The sequence below is a fragment of the Equus asinus genome, chromosome 3 (genome assembly GCF_041296235.1).
Source record: "Equus asinus isolate D_3611 breed Donkey chromosome 3, EquAss-T2T_v2, whole genome shotgun sequence".
Lineage (NCBI taxonomy): Eukaryota > Metazoa > Chordata > Mammalia > Perissodactyla > Equidae > Equus > Equus asinus.
In genome coordinates, this window is record NC_091792.1 from 76,815,826 (window position 1) to 76,830,184 (window position 14,359).

The window sequence follows — 14,359 nt, forward strand, 5'->3', positions numbered from 1 at the left end:
GTCACCTAGAGAACAGGAAGAGCCTGAAGACGTGGGTCACAAGAAACAACTAAGAAAGGGCTAGACCAGGGCACGTCTTAGCGGGAGGCAAACTCAGAGGGGCCACTGAAGTGGGGGACTCTGTGGAGCCAGGCAGGAAGTTGAATGAGGGCTTTTGTCATCCAAATAGGTGCAAGAGGAAGAGCCAATGAAGATACTTTGTGTACATAAAAATTTTGGTGGGGCCAATCAGTTACAATACTTCACAGAAAGGTAGTAAGAGGGGCAGAAATGGAGAAGAGGCAGATTAACAGGGAAAGCGAGGGGAGAAACTGATGAGAGATTACAATGTATTTAAAAAGAAAAGAGGATCCAAAAACAACTCAAGGCATGAGAGGCTAGGTGGCCACGCATCATAAAACTGTGGCGGCAACAGTCACTCAGAGCGAGCTGTTGGCCAGCAGAACGCCACACCGAACTCGGTCTTTCCCCTGTTAATCTGATATCGTGGTAGTACATTAAAGAGTATTTCTCCCCACACAGATTAAGATAATGATGGAGTGTTTGAAGCAAAAAGAAGAAGATAGAGAAATCAGGCTAGAAATGTAGAACATTACCACCTACATGGAAAGGGTAATGGCTGAAAATGCTGTTTAAAGAAATAACCACACTTTAAGTTCTGTTACATTTTAAGCTTAAATATTATATATTTCAATATCTATCTTGATAAAAGCAGCCTCTGGTACAGCTTTCTAATCATATATTTAGCATTCTCTCTTTTCACCTCTAAACTTCTTCAGAGGGCTCTCCTCGAACTTCTCCATCATTATTTTGATGTGCAGCTTTCTGGAGAAGCCTGGGGCCCAGCAAACCAATGAGGAGACTTCCAATTGGGGCTGTGATGAGGATGGACAAAAATGCCACTGTCAACACATCCATTCCATATTCTTCTAATTGTTTCTCTCCATGTGACCTTGCTGTGTCCAAGGCCACGGATCCTATTGCAGCCTGTAAAAGTTTAATGGTAAAGTTGGACACAGGCATATAAGACAGGCACATAGAAAAAAGGTGAATTATTTTATCATTTGCAAAAACAAACTGCTTGTTCTTTTGTTCAACTAAGAAAGTTCTTTCTTTCAAAGTGTACTGCAATTGGTTTTGGTATTCTGAAAATTCTCCTGCCCTGGCATGGGGAAGGGATGGTGATTCATATGTACTTAGTTGCAGAAGGCAGGGTTACAAAAATATCAGGCAAATATATTTCAAAACACAAGGTAAATACAGCCTCATGATATAATTGACTATAAGACGATTCTGTATACTAAATTCCTTATGAGTAAAGAAAGTCACTGGTCATCTCACTCTTTTATCTTCAGGAATCTGGAATTAAAAAAGAACAAGATGAAAAAGTGCAGTGAGCCCTGTGGCCGAGTGGTTAAGTTTGCATATTCCACTTCAGCGGCTGAGAGTTTTGCTAGTTTGGGGGTGGACATGGTACCGCTCATCAGGCCATGCTGAGGCGGCGTCCCACATAGCGCAACCAGAGGCACTCACAACTAGAATGCACAACTGTGTACTGAGGGGCTTTGGGGAGAAGAAGAAGAAGAAAAAAGAAGATTGGCAGCAGATGTTAGCTCAGATACCAATCTTTTAAAAAAAGTTTAGTGATACTTACTGGAAGATGGCAAAGTTTTAAATGAAAAAACATAAGAATATGTATTGCTATAGAGCTAAACTAATTGTTAAACATAAAGAAACCTGAAAGTGGTAGGCACTGTCAAAACTTGAAGGTAATCTTATTAGGTATTTGGTGAACTCTTTGCCTTAGGTCTTGGTGAAATGTTTTATTTAAAATTTGTCTACTGGGAAGTATTATGAAAACCTTCATTTTCTTTTAGAGGCAAAATGCCATATTAGTGCACTTGGGAAAATAATATATTAATCAATCTGGTTATTCCCTTATTCCACAAAACACAACAATGTTGTCCTCTAGGACAATGAATCAGAAGAGAGAATGCTGGTGTGGATGAGACACAATGGCAGAGACTACTAATTGCCCACAAATATCTGAATGCCCCTTTTCCCTTCTAAACTAGAACTCCTGAGTGTTAGCTGGTCACATTGCTGTCCAAACCAAGACTTTTTTTCATCCTTCTTTGCAACTAGATGAAGCTATATATCTAAGTTCTGGCCACTGAGAGGTGAGCAGAAGTGATAAATGCTACTTTTGGATTGTTCCCTGAAGAGAAATGGACACTTGCACATCATTCTTTTTCCCCTTCCCCCTGATGAGAAATGGTGAACTGATGGAAGGCACATGCTGAGGACAGTGTCACCCTGCCAGCTCTGGAGTGTCCATGCTGGACTGCTGGTGGGAGAGAAGGAAAAATCTATCTCACTTAGTCCCTGTATGTGAGGGCTCTTTGTTATTTCAGGTTCCTTGTACCATAACTAATTCAACATTTCAAGAATTCTTGGCAAGAACTGCACTCATTACAATGTATATTTCTCTTTCAGTTCTCCGTTGTGTGTGTATGTTTTGAGGTTTGTAGGTATGCTGATTTAAAATATATTGTGATTTAAAATATATTTCTTACAGCAGGTCATGGACCAAAAAGTTTGAAGAACACTAATATGGAAAAAAACATACAAGAAAGTCTTGTTTCTTAGGCAGTGGCAAAAGAAGAAAAAAGAAAATTCCATACAATACTTGCTTCACAGTACATACATTATTCACCACATCCAAGATAATTTCTCCTTATTATAAATTTGCTTTGACAGCAGGAAAGTGCTGTCTTTCAAATTTTAACCTTTAGAAACAAATCTTTCAAACCAAAGCTACTAGAGTAATTATTTTGATAGTTACCTAATAAAGTTACCAGAAGTAGTGTAGAAGCTGGAGACACTGAGGGAGAAACTATTCCACTTATTGTACCATATAAACCTCACAGTATTCTTAGCCATTATGTCCCAGACATCTTTCAAAGTCTGATGAAAAAAAAACTTCTCTGGGATAATGCCCAAACCTATAGCCACACCAAATCTGGCATATAGTTACAGAGCATACACAACCCTCAAAGTTTCCTAAATTAAAAATATCTGATTTTCATCTCATGAAATAGAAATTTACATATTTAAATAATTGCAAAATAATCAAGGATGCAACAGTTAGATCTTGTTTGCTATAATTAGTCTGAAAATATACAATACAATCAGGGCTATTTGCAACAAATGATAATCTATACAGTTCTAATTTAATTAGCAATTATAGGTATTCTACCAAATGCATGGTCAATAATTTCAAGCACCTGTTAGTGCCTTGTTAGAGTGCACAAATTTTGGGTCATGTGATTGAGACAACTGACAGGAAGTACAGCTAGTTTGAAAAATTTAATATTAACTAATAATCTAGGAAATCAATAAAGCATTTTCTGAGTTGTTTCTCAATAAATCTTTCTCCATTATATATAAAGACCGAGGTTGAGCATAACTGATCATCAATCATATTGACAGTGAAGTATTTCCAAACACTAACATGGGCCGCGCTATTTCTGTTTCACTCTCTTCTTAGAAGACATCAAAACGAAAAATCTCTAGGTGATTCAGAGAGCTCTGACTGATGAAAATTCAAACTCTTCCCTCCCTCTACTACTGCTTTCTAGTAACATAGGGATTTATTGGATTTTCAGTTGTACCCTGGAGATCTAAAGAAATTTAAATGAGCCATCATATTAAAGGAATCAGCATACCAAAAATAAAACTTTTAGAGTAGATTAGTAAAAATTCTTTTCATAAATCAAACTTTAGTTACTTTTGTTCACCAAATTTGGACAAGCCCTCTTATTCAAAATTTTAAGGGATCATATTGAAATAGGAGTTAAGATCCATCATTACCTGGACTGTGGCCTTTGGAAGCCATGCAAATGAAATAAATATCTTTTCCTTTATGTTAAAACCAGCAAAACACACCATCAGAAATGTAGTCAAAATTCGTATCAGTACTGCAATACCCAGGGTGGCAACACAAAGGCCTGTAAGAAATACTCAATTTTTAGACATAACGAAATACTGGGGAAGAAATGGAATCTCCTGATTATTGATTCAAAATTCTATCAACAGAAATAATCTAAAAACATTAAAAAATTAAAAAGACAAAAATGATTAGGCATAATTTGTCAAAACATCAATATTAAGGATCAATCAGACCATTTGTTTAAAAGAAGGTATTTGCCCTAAATTAAAGCCAGAAATTAACTAAATATATTTGAATTTCCACAAAGGAGATTTGAATGTTATTTATCTTATGCTTTATAGCAAGAACCACACTTTTTCCCATGTGTTTATTTAACAAGAATTTATTAAACTATAACTACGCATAACAGAATTTGGACTAGGTTCTGATACCCAAACACGCATAACGTACAGACTTTGCCTCCATGAACTCCAAAGTCAGAGGAAGACAGAAACATAAAGAACCAAAAGGTGAGTGCAGTGTAAATATACCGGTAAGAGGGCGCAGAAGAGAAAAAACTTAATATTTTCATCAAAGTGGTTGAGAATTCTTTACAGAGGATAAGACCAGAGGTGATATTCAAAATATTTATCAGCAAGTATGGAGGCAATCAGGCAGTCAGAAGAGAGCTGGCTGGGCACTGACCAGTCAGAATAGACACTGGCTTCTACACCTGTTTCCCCATACTGGTGTGTGCACTGACTGCCCATCACCCTGGCTGATGTGTACAGCTACTTCGTTCAGTCCTTCAGAATCCTTTGCTGATAAAGGTAAGTTCATTCTGATTTGCAAAATAAGAGATTGTGACTAGGGCAAGGCAAGCTACCGGACCTGAGAAAGGCAAAGCTAAGGTGAGTACTAGGTAATAGGGTGGTTTTTGAAAAAGTAACATTTGTTGAGTGCTTGCTCTGTGCTAGGTTCTGTATTAAGCTTTAAATGCATCTCTTTACTTAATCTTTACAACCTGTGGAGTAATTATTCTCACTTTACAGTTGAAAAAAAATGAAGATCAGAAAGGATAAATAACTTTCTCAAGTTCAAGAGGCTGGTAAAACACCAGACAGACATTGCTTGATGCTCTATTGTGAATCTGCAACATGGTTTCTTTATGAAAAGGTTCTGTGGCTCTTTATTGGAGGGCATTTTTCCCAGCGTGGTAGATTTTCAAAAGTATTTGTTGCCTTAAGTACAAGATACAAAAGGGACGATCCCATTCCCAGGAGGGAGCAGTCTGGGGAGGATGATGAGGAAGCCTTGGACACACTGAGCCTCAAGTTTTGTGGGATTTACAAGTGGTGATGTCCAAGCAGCAACTGGCTATGTTGAATTCGAGATAAAGATTTTGCAATTACATAGTTTATAATCGAAGCCACTGAGTGTAGCTGAGCTCAGAGAAATGATACCCAGCGTGAAGTGTAGAAATCTTTTGAAAGAACTTGGAGGAAGAGCAGCACTTAAGCCATATATAGTGTAAAGGAAGACTCAGAGGGCACTGGAAAATGTAAAAATTCAACGTAAAAAGTGTTGTAAAGAGGTCAATAGCGTCCAATGCTGCTGAGAGATCAAGTCAAGTCAAGACTAACACGTATTTCGTGTATCCAGCAATACGACCGTGGTGAGGGCGGGGCTGGTTGTGGAATGGGGCAGAAGCTGGGCTGAAATGTTCTGAGGGAGGGCATGAGAGTTGAAATGGAAAAGGGGGACACAGTTACCTCTTTAGAAAAGTTTGAAAAGAGGAAGAGAGAGAGTGGTAGGTGAGGGGGGAAGTGAAATGAAGAAGGGATATATATATATATATGTATATATATTTATTCAAATTTTGACTGTGGTAAAATACACGTAAAATTTACCATCTTAACAATTTTTAAGTGTACAGTTCAGCAGCATTAAGTTAAACACTCACATTTTTGTGCAACCAATCTCCAGAACATTTTCATCTTGCAAAGCTGAAACTCTACACCCATTAAACAGCAAGTCCCCATTTCCCCGCCTAAACCCTGGCAGCCACCGCTCTCCTTTCTGTCCTTATGAATTTGACTCCTCTGGATGCCTCACAGGAGTGGGATCATGCGGGATTTGTCTTTCTGTAACTGGCTTATCTTACCCAGTGTAATGTCCTCAGGTTCATCTATGTTGTCACATGCGTCAGAATAGAAAGATACTATTTTAAGATAGGAGAGATTAAAATCTGTTTCAATTCTGCAGAAGAGAAAGCTGTGACAAGGATATCTGAAGATGTGTCAGAAAAAGGGGAGACTCTGTGTGAGATCTAGAAGGAGGTGGCAGGGATGGGATCCCTAGTATGGACGGAATAATACTGTGATGCAAGAAAAGAAGGAAATAATGAGTACAGGTCTTTCTTGATGTACGATGGGGTTACATCCTGATAAACCAATCATAAGTTGAAAGTCAACTTTAAGTCAAAATATTGTAAGTCAAAAATACACTTTGGGCTGGCCTGGTGGCATAGTGGTTAAGTTCGCACCTGCCGCTTCAGCAGCCCAGGGTTCCCAGGCTTGGATCCCAGGTGTGGACCTAGCACCGCTCTCAAGTCATGCCGTGGCGGTATCCCACATACAAATTAGAAGAAGACTGGCACAGGTGTTAGCTCAGCGACAATCTTCCTCAAGCAAAAAGAGGAAGATTGGCAACAGATGTTAGCTCAGGGCCAATCTTCCTCACCAAAAGAAAGAAAGAAAGAAAGAAAAAGAAAAAAATGCATTTAATACACCTAACCTACCAAATATCATACCTTAGCCTAGCCTACCTTAAATGTACTAGGAACACTTACATTAGCCTACAGTTAGGCAATCATCCAATACAAAGCCTATTTGATAATAAAATGTTCACTATCTTATGTAATTTCTTGAATACTTACTGAAACTGAGAAACAGAAAGGGTAGAAGTGTATGGGTCGTTTGCCCTCATGATCCTGTGGTGACTAGAGCTGCAGCTCACTGGCGGCTGCCCAGCATCTCGAGAAAGGATCATATGGCATATCGCTAGCCGGGGAAAAGATCAAAATTCAAAATTCGAAGTATGGTTTCTAATGACTGCATATCACTTTCATACCATGGTAAAGTCAAAAAATCCTAAGTCAAACCATCGTCAGTCGGGGACCATCTGTATACGTGTACAAATTAATTTTTGAGTATGGTACTAAAAGTCAACAGTTTTAATATGATGGCTTTTGAATGTATGAATGAATAAAAGAATGAATGAACAAACATTTCTATCCCATGGATACATATTATAGAACTGCCTAATTATCTTTAAAATTCCGGCCCTTGATCAGGACAAGCCTAGATGAACATTCTTATCGTTGGAAAAAAATTTTAAGGCCTGCATTTTCTTGATAGTAGTTAAGAGCGACACTTTTCTTTACAAGCAACAATATTGAAGGCATAAAATTTACTGTCTTAGATTGACAAACATTCTTTTCTAACCAACTGCTTAAAAGATCAGTATTAACTTTTTATATAATTGTGACAATGGGAACCACCAAATATAAACCTACTACAGATACTACAACTGAATATAAAAAGTTGATTTTAGCAAAAACACTACTTTGAAATTCTCACCCACAGTTTCTGGTCTGAGAGATGCAATAGATACCTCTGCTCCAATCAGTCCAAAGAGAAGGGGCTGGAAGATATCCCAGGCCACTGCAGTAATCTTTTCAACCTCTGCCTAAAAGAAACACACATACACATACAGGGATTTTTATTATGTGAAGTTAGAAGATCTAAGAATTTTACTAATTTGAAATCTGAGTCAATTTGACCTGAGATAGGCTTTATCTATGTGGCATCTATAAATAAGAAGGTAGCTAGAATACAGCAAAAAATTGCATAAAGATACTTCTAACAGTTAAGGTATTACATAAGGTGCGTTGGTGTTGGTTTGCAAAAGGATGTTAACTATAAAGAATCTCATCAAGTCATCTCAGGAGGACTTCGACTTCTGAATACATGATGTGTGTGTCCATAATACTTAGTATTACTTTATAGTTAATTTTCACTCAACAATATGATTAAAAGATCTTGTAATATTTATACATATATCTAGAAATGCACCTTATTGCTGCATAATAATGTATGATATGGAAGTACCATAGTTTATTCAACCATTTCTTTATTAATAGACCTTTAAGTTGTTTCCAATTTTATTTTATTATAAAAGAATACTGTTTATGACTATCTCAAATCATGCACAAAAATAAAATTCCGGTATAGTGAAGTGCTGTGCCAGTTATTAACTTACTGCCCCTCGGCTCCAAATCCTCCTTTCAATTGTTGCTCTGCAGAAGATGGAGCCAGGGGCTGGCCCAGTGGCCGAGTAGTTAAGTTCGCGCGCTCTGCTTTGGCGGCCGCGGGTTTCGCCAGTTCGATTTCTGGATGTGGACGTGGCGCTGCTCAACAAGCCATGCTGGGGTGGCATCCCGCATGCCACAACTGGAAGGACCCACAACTAAAAACACACAACTATGTACCGGGGGGCTTGGGAAAAATAAAATCTCAAAAAAAAAAAAAAAAAGAAGATGGAGCTGGACCCTTTTAAGTCTTTCCCCTTTGCTAGCTGGACCATATTAAATTTTGCCACTAGAGGGCGCCCAAGAGCTACTCCAAGAGGAAGGCGCTCGTCTGGTTCGGTGGCTCCTCCTAGCAGGATGCTTCCGCACCGGGTCCTGCAGCCCGGGTGGCTTCTCCAGAGCCAGGCTCCTAGGGTGTATGGCGGCCAGCAGCACTCAGCGGTCAGCAGCTGCCCCCAGCCTCCTCCTCGGGTGATTTCATAGCCAACTGCCCTGGGCAACATACCACCCCATACACCTTTAGAGGGTAGATTTCCAGCAACTTCTGCAGGCAGGGTACCATGGTGACTTCTCTGCCATCCAGTGAACCAAGGCTCTAACAAGGCTTGGATTCTCAGCCCTGGGTGCCGAAGTAGGTGGGGTGGGGTGGGGAGGTGGAAGCGGATGCTGCATCTCAGCCCTAGGGGTTTATAGCTGCTATTCCTATATTCTTTAGGGGCCTCTTTACATCTTACAAGACAATCCCTAGTATGGTTAATAATAAGCTTTCCCTATTCCAGTTACTATATGGTTTCTCATTCCTTCTAAGACCCTAATTGATATAAGTACTAACTTTATAACACACAATACAAAAACCCTTGGAAAAGATTGACATAATTGACTAGAATAAAACGAAAATATTTTGTGGCAAAAGAAACCATAAAAAAGGATAGGTGACAAACCAGGGGAAAATATCTGTACTATGTGTAACAGAATAAGGAGCAATATCCAATCAATAAGAAACAGACATAGAACCTAATCGAAAAATGGGCAAGGCATACGCACAAGTAATTTGTACCAGAAGAAACACAAGGGCCAAAAAACATGAGATACTAAAACTCAGTAATCAGAGAAACACAAATTAAAATGATATACCATATATTTTTTTGGGGGGGGGAGCCATCATATTGGAAAAAAACACTAAAAAGTTTTAATAATGTCTAGTATTTATAAGACTGTAAGGAAACTCAGCAATTGGTAGGAGAGCAAATTGATAATGCTTTTTTTGTAGGGCAATTTAGCAGTACCCTTAACAGTGTCTAAGAATTTACATTTAACAGATTTTTTCAATCAACTAATAAGAATCTATGTTTTTGAACGACATTTTAACATTTTTTTACCATTTTTACACATCTAAGGATCTATACTTTCATTTACGTACTCAGCAGTTTGACAAAGGAGGATTACCTCGTTTCCCTATTTTCTTAATTTTTGTTATTTCTGGTATGTTTATTAAGGTGAAGATTCTATTTCCTCTTAGTTTATAAATGTTTAAAGACACCGTATATGAGGGGTTGGTTGATTTATTTATATAGTTCTATTCCTATATCATTATAAAGTTATGTTTTCACATCGTAAGGAATCAGATCATGACTGAGGTTCAAATTCTGCCACACACCAACTGCAAGCCACTCGCCTCTCAGCACCTAATTTTCCTCATTTGTAAAATGAGAGGTTTACATTAGATAACGTCCAAGATCCTTTATCACTTAATGACAGTGAATCGTCTGCCAAACTAAGGTCCAGATGCCACCCTTCTACATATCTTTAAATTTTACTTTTTAATTTAGTTTTTAGAGTATATCATAGCTAAAGTTCAGACTTTAGCTGATATCCATAGTTGTAAAGAACAAAAATCAACTCCATTAATTTTAGGTTACTTAGCCTTCTGTTGCCATGACTAATGGCTTAACAGAAGTCCTCGAAAGTATTTCATGTACTGAGAACTCCAATGAAAGCAGAGGCATATTGAGTTTTCTCTATCAAATTGTTTTTATTTCTAAACTTGGACAAAGGCCACAATTTGGTTTTTTTTTTTTTTCTCGCTGAGGAAGATTCGCCCTGAGCCAACATCAGTTGCCAGTCTTCCTCTATTTTGTATGTGAGCTGCTGTCACAGCATGGCCACTGATAGACAAGTGGTGTACATCTGCGCCTGGGAACTGAACCCAGACCACCAAAGCGGAGCATGCTGAACTTAATCACTAGACCACCAGGGCTGGCCCCACGATTTGGTTTTTGATTGTAATACTGTAGACTAATTTAATATCAGACATGGCCCTATATATTGTAAAACTTAAAGATGAGAGAGGAGCCACAATGTACCTTCTTGTGGGTTTTTTTGTAACTTCAAAACTAAAATGAATCTGTTTATAAAGAAAATAGAGGGGCTGGCCCCGTGGTGTGGTAGTTAAGTTTGGCACACTCCACTTTGGTGGCCCAGGTTTGCAGGTTCAGATCCCAGGCGTGGACCTACACCATTCATCAGCCATGCTGTGGTGGTGACCCACATACAAAGTAGAGGAAGACTGGTGCAGATGTTAGCTCAGTGACAATCTTCCCCAAGCAAAAATAAAAAGAAGAAGATTGGCAATGGATATTAGCTCAGGGTGAATCTTCCTCAGGAAAAAAAAAAGAAAGAAAAAGGAGTCATCAAATAGGCTAAGTACAAAAGAAGACATGAGTTCAGAGGAATGAAGACTGTGGTGTCCACTGAAAGTTAAGGCCACTTTACCTATCTGTATGCACCATTAGTAAGAATCTTCAACAATGGAAATCACTTTCCATTATGGACAAAAAGAGAAAGTTAAGAGAAACAGAAGTTTCATCATGAGTTAAATATCTACTTAAGCTGACACTTCTCTTCTTAGAGAGAAGATTTCAAGATTCAGAAGATTGAAAATATATCAAGAAAAACATCCTGTAGCTGTTAAAGTCATCAGAAGAAGCACTGCATTTGAAAACAGATGAAAAATATAGATGAAAAAGGCCTTAAAAAAGTGAGTGCATTTGAATACAATAATGGCAAGATTACAAGGAAAACCAAGCAGGAAAGTATGAGATAATGTCAGAAAACTACAGGCGCAAACAAAATTTTATAAAATATTGTAGCTTGTCAAAGCATAATTCAACAACAATATAGCTACAGCACTGAGTTTACAAGTGTTTTATTTCCATTTTCCCACATAATAGCCACAATAATTCTTTAGTGATTATTATTATTTTTCTCAGTGTACAGTTGAGGAAACTGAGTATTAGAGAAGGTAAGTGACTTGCTTGGGATTACACATCTAGACAGTAGAATCTCTGGGACTGGAATCCCAATTTCCATAGATTAAATTTTATGCTCTTTTTATTACATTGTGCTGCTCAGAGATAGTCATAAAAATTATTAGTGTGTTCTGACTAAGCACTTTGCCTTATATAGATTATTTCACTTAATCCTCCACTCTACGAAGTTGTTGCTATTATCATTCCCCACTTGAGAGATATGGAAATCGAAGACTGAGAAGTCAGATACTTTGTACATGGGCATACAGCTACTCAGGTGTAGGGCTGAGCTTAATCCAGGAAGTCTGAGTGCTCAGACCCTATGCTACACCATGGAACAAGGAGGAAAAGCAGTCCAAAACCTGGACTCATTGATTTGGTGCCTCCAGAAGTAGGGACTTGCCTGAGTACTAAATTAGAAAAGATATGGAGAGTGTCTGCCATATAAGTGATTCAATGAAGGTTTTTTTACCCTGTCTTTAGGAAATCATTTTCATATACTCAAACAGTGTGTTTTCATCCTGGCTCTGCCACTTATTAGCTTGGTGACCTTAGGCACTCTATCTACTATCTCTAGGCCTTGGTATCCTCATTTGTAAAATGGGTCTCGTATCTACCTCTCAAGGTTATTGCAAAGAATAAATGAGATAACATAGGTAAGATTTCACTAGGAAAGGAATCTTTAAGAAAAAATAAACTGAGGAAAGGTCATAATAAGAGATTGATAGATCGGACCACGTGAAACTATAAGATATTTGTGTGTTAAAAATGAACAATAAAAAAAGGCACAAAGGGCTAATATCATATATATAATCAGTACATTCAACTTTAGGAGATAATGGACAAAAAACCTATCAAAGAAAAAGAAAAAATACAAATAGCTAAATATATGAAAAAGCATTCAATTTTATTGTTAAGCAAGGAGGCATAAAACAAAAAAAGATACCACTTTTGACTATCAGTAAGGATAAAAATTAAAAACAATAATATTCTAAGGCAGTGTTTCACAAAGTGTGGTCCCCAGGGAAGCAGCATCAGCATCACCTGGTAACTGATCAGAAGTACACATTCTCAGGCCCCACCGTAGTCTAACTAAATCAGAAATTCGGGAGTGGGGTCCACAAGTCCAATTTAACAAGACTTCCAGGTGGTGCTAAAGTTGGATAAACATTATTCTAAGCTGATGACGATGTAATGATATAGGTACCTCACATATTACTGGTGGAAAAGTAAATGGATACAACTCTAGAAAGCAACCAGTTTGGTAATACGTGTCAAAAACCTAAAAATGTTCATGTTATTTGACCCAAAAAATTTAGCATTAAGAATCTGCCCTAAGGAAACGATATTGGATTTCAGCATAATTTAAAATAGCAGAGACTGGTTTTAAAAAGCTTATGGTGCATCCACGTGTGTGTGTGTGTGTGTGTGTGTGTGTGTGTAAAGAGACATACATAGGAGATTAACCAGAGGTAAATATGAAAAAAAAAGCTGTCAGTTCTCTCTCCGGGTTTTGGGATTACATTGATCTTCTATGTAATCAGCCAGGCTGCTGGCAATTCAGGCAAAGTTATGGCAAATGCAGAAAAACAGATGATTTGTTTGGTTTATAACGGTCTTTTCTACATGACTCACATCCTCGTTTTCTGAAGAATCGTGTAACCGGAACTGGCCGGGCCCCCTCCCTTGTCTTCTGCGCGAGTGGCTCACGTCCACTTGCGGTGGGCACCCGTCTTCCCCTCGACGTCTGTTGCTAAAACTACTCTTTTATGTTCTATTCCAAATGATATGGTTCCTTTTCACTGTTTATTTTTTATCCTATCATTTATTAATTTACAAACAATCTGAAATTGCAAAGTTTGGAAGTATAATGTTTTTAATACACTTGCTATATGTTATTCGAATAGATGTCGAAACATAAAAACGTGCCCTGCACAATGATGGTATATTCTGGTCACTTTGGAGTCGATAAACCTGAGTTAAATCCCAGTGCCACTTTCTAATTTTGTGACCTTGGACATGTTATTTAAGTCCTTCTGACTTACAGTCTCTATAAAATGTAAATGGTAATATTTTTTCAAAGGTTTTTTTGATGAGAATAAATGAGAATATCCCCTCACTGGCTAGCACAGGGCCATACGGAGTGGCAATAAAAATTGATTAATTCTCTTCCCTCTTTTCACCCATGACAGTATAATATAATGAGTTGGTTGTAATTTTTGAAGACTTTTAAACAAGTGACAACAGAAAGCATTTACCTATAAAATTCAATTTGAAGAAACTTACTACAAGCATATTTGAGAATTTTCCTGTTGAATAAATGAAAGGAAATAAACCAAAATAGTTTACAGAGCTGTTGGCTTTAGGTGGAGAAATTACAAATCATTTTTTCTTTCCTTTTATCTGACTTTTAAAAAATTTTTCAAAGTTCTACAATAAGCATATACCGCTTTCATACTCAGAAATCAAATAAACTTTATTCTAAACAATATTCTCTTTGGTAATTTATTTTTTTAAATGCTAAAAAAGGTTACCATTCAAAAGTGAAGGGACAGTTTGTAAAATGCTAATGTCAGGCAAGCTCCCAGATGCTCGACAAGGGTCACAGTGCACACACAGTGGCATGCCTTCACGGAGTGAAGACTGCGAGCTCTGTCCCGGACAAGGGGGCCAGAGTGCTCCGAAAGCAGTGCGCTGGTCAGCAGCCCAGGCAGGATGGAAGGCACTCAGCAGTGAGCACTCAGCGAG

General features: G+C 38.0%; 1 protein-coding gene across 12 annotated transcripts in view; it reads right to left on the minus strand.

Annotated features, from left to right (window-relative positions):
- Positions 1-656: 656 nt before the first annotated feature.
- LOC139044917 (sodium/hydrogen exchanger 9B2-like) overlaps positions 657-14,359 on the minus strand; it is a 59,709-nt gene continuing 46,006 nt past the window's right edge. For 5 of the 12 annotated variants that reach the window (XM_070506470.1, XM_070506469.1, XM_070506468.1 and 2 more), the window contains 3 exons: positions 7,573-7,681; positions 3,874-4,010; positions 657-987 (listed from right to left, as the gene is read on the minus strand). In XM_070506470.1, coding sequence (XP_070362571.1) covers positions 766-987; positions 3,874-4,010; positions 7,573-7,681 — 468 coding nt within the window. In that variant the 3' untranslated portion in view covers positions 657-765. Of the gene's footprint in view, positions 988-3,873; positions 4,011-5,780; positions 6,994-7,572; positions 7,682-14,359 lie in introns of those variants that run through there. The other 7 variants (XR_011502404.1, XR_011502403.1, XR_011502405.1 and 4 more) reach the window with 6 other exon arrangements.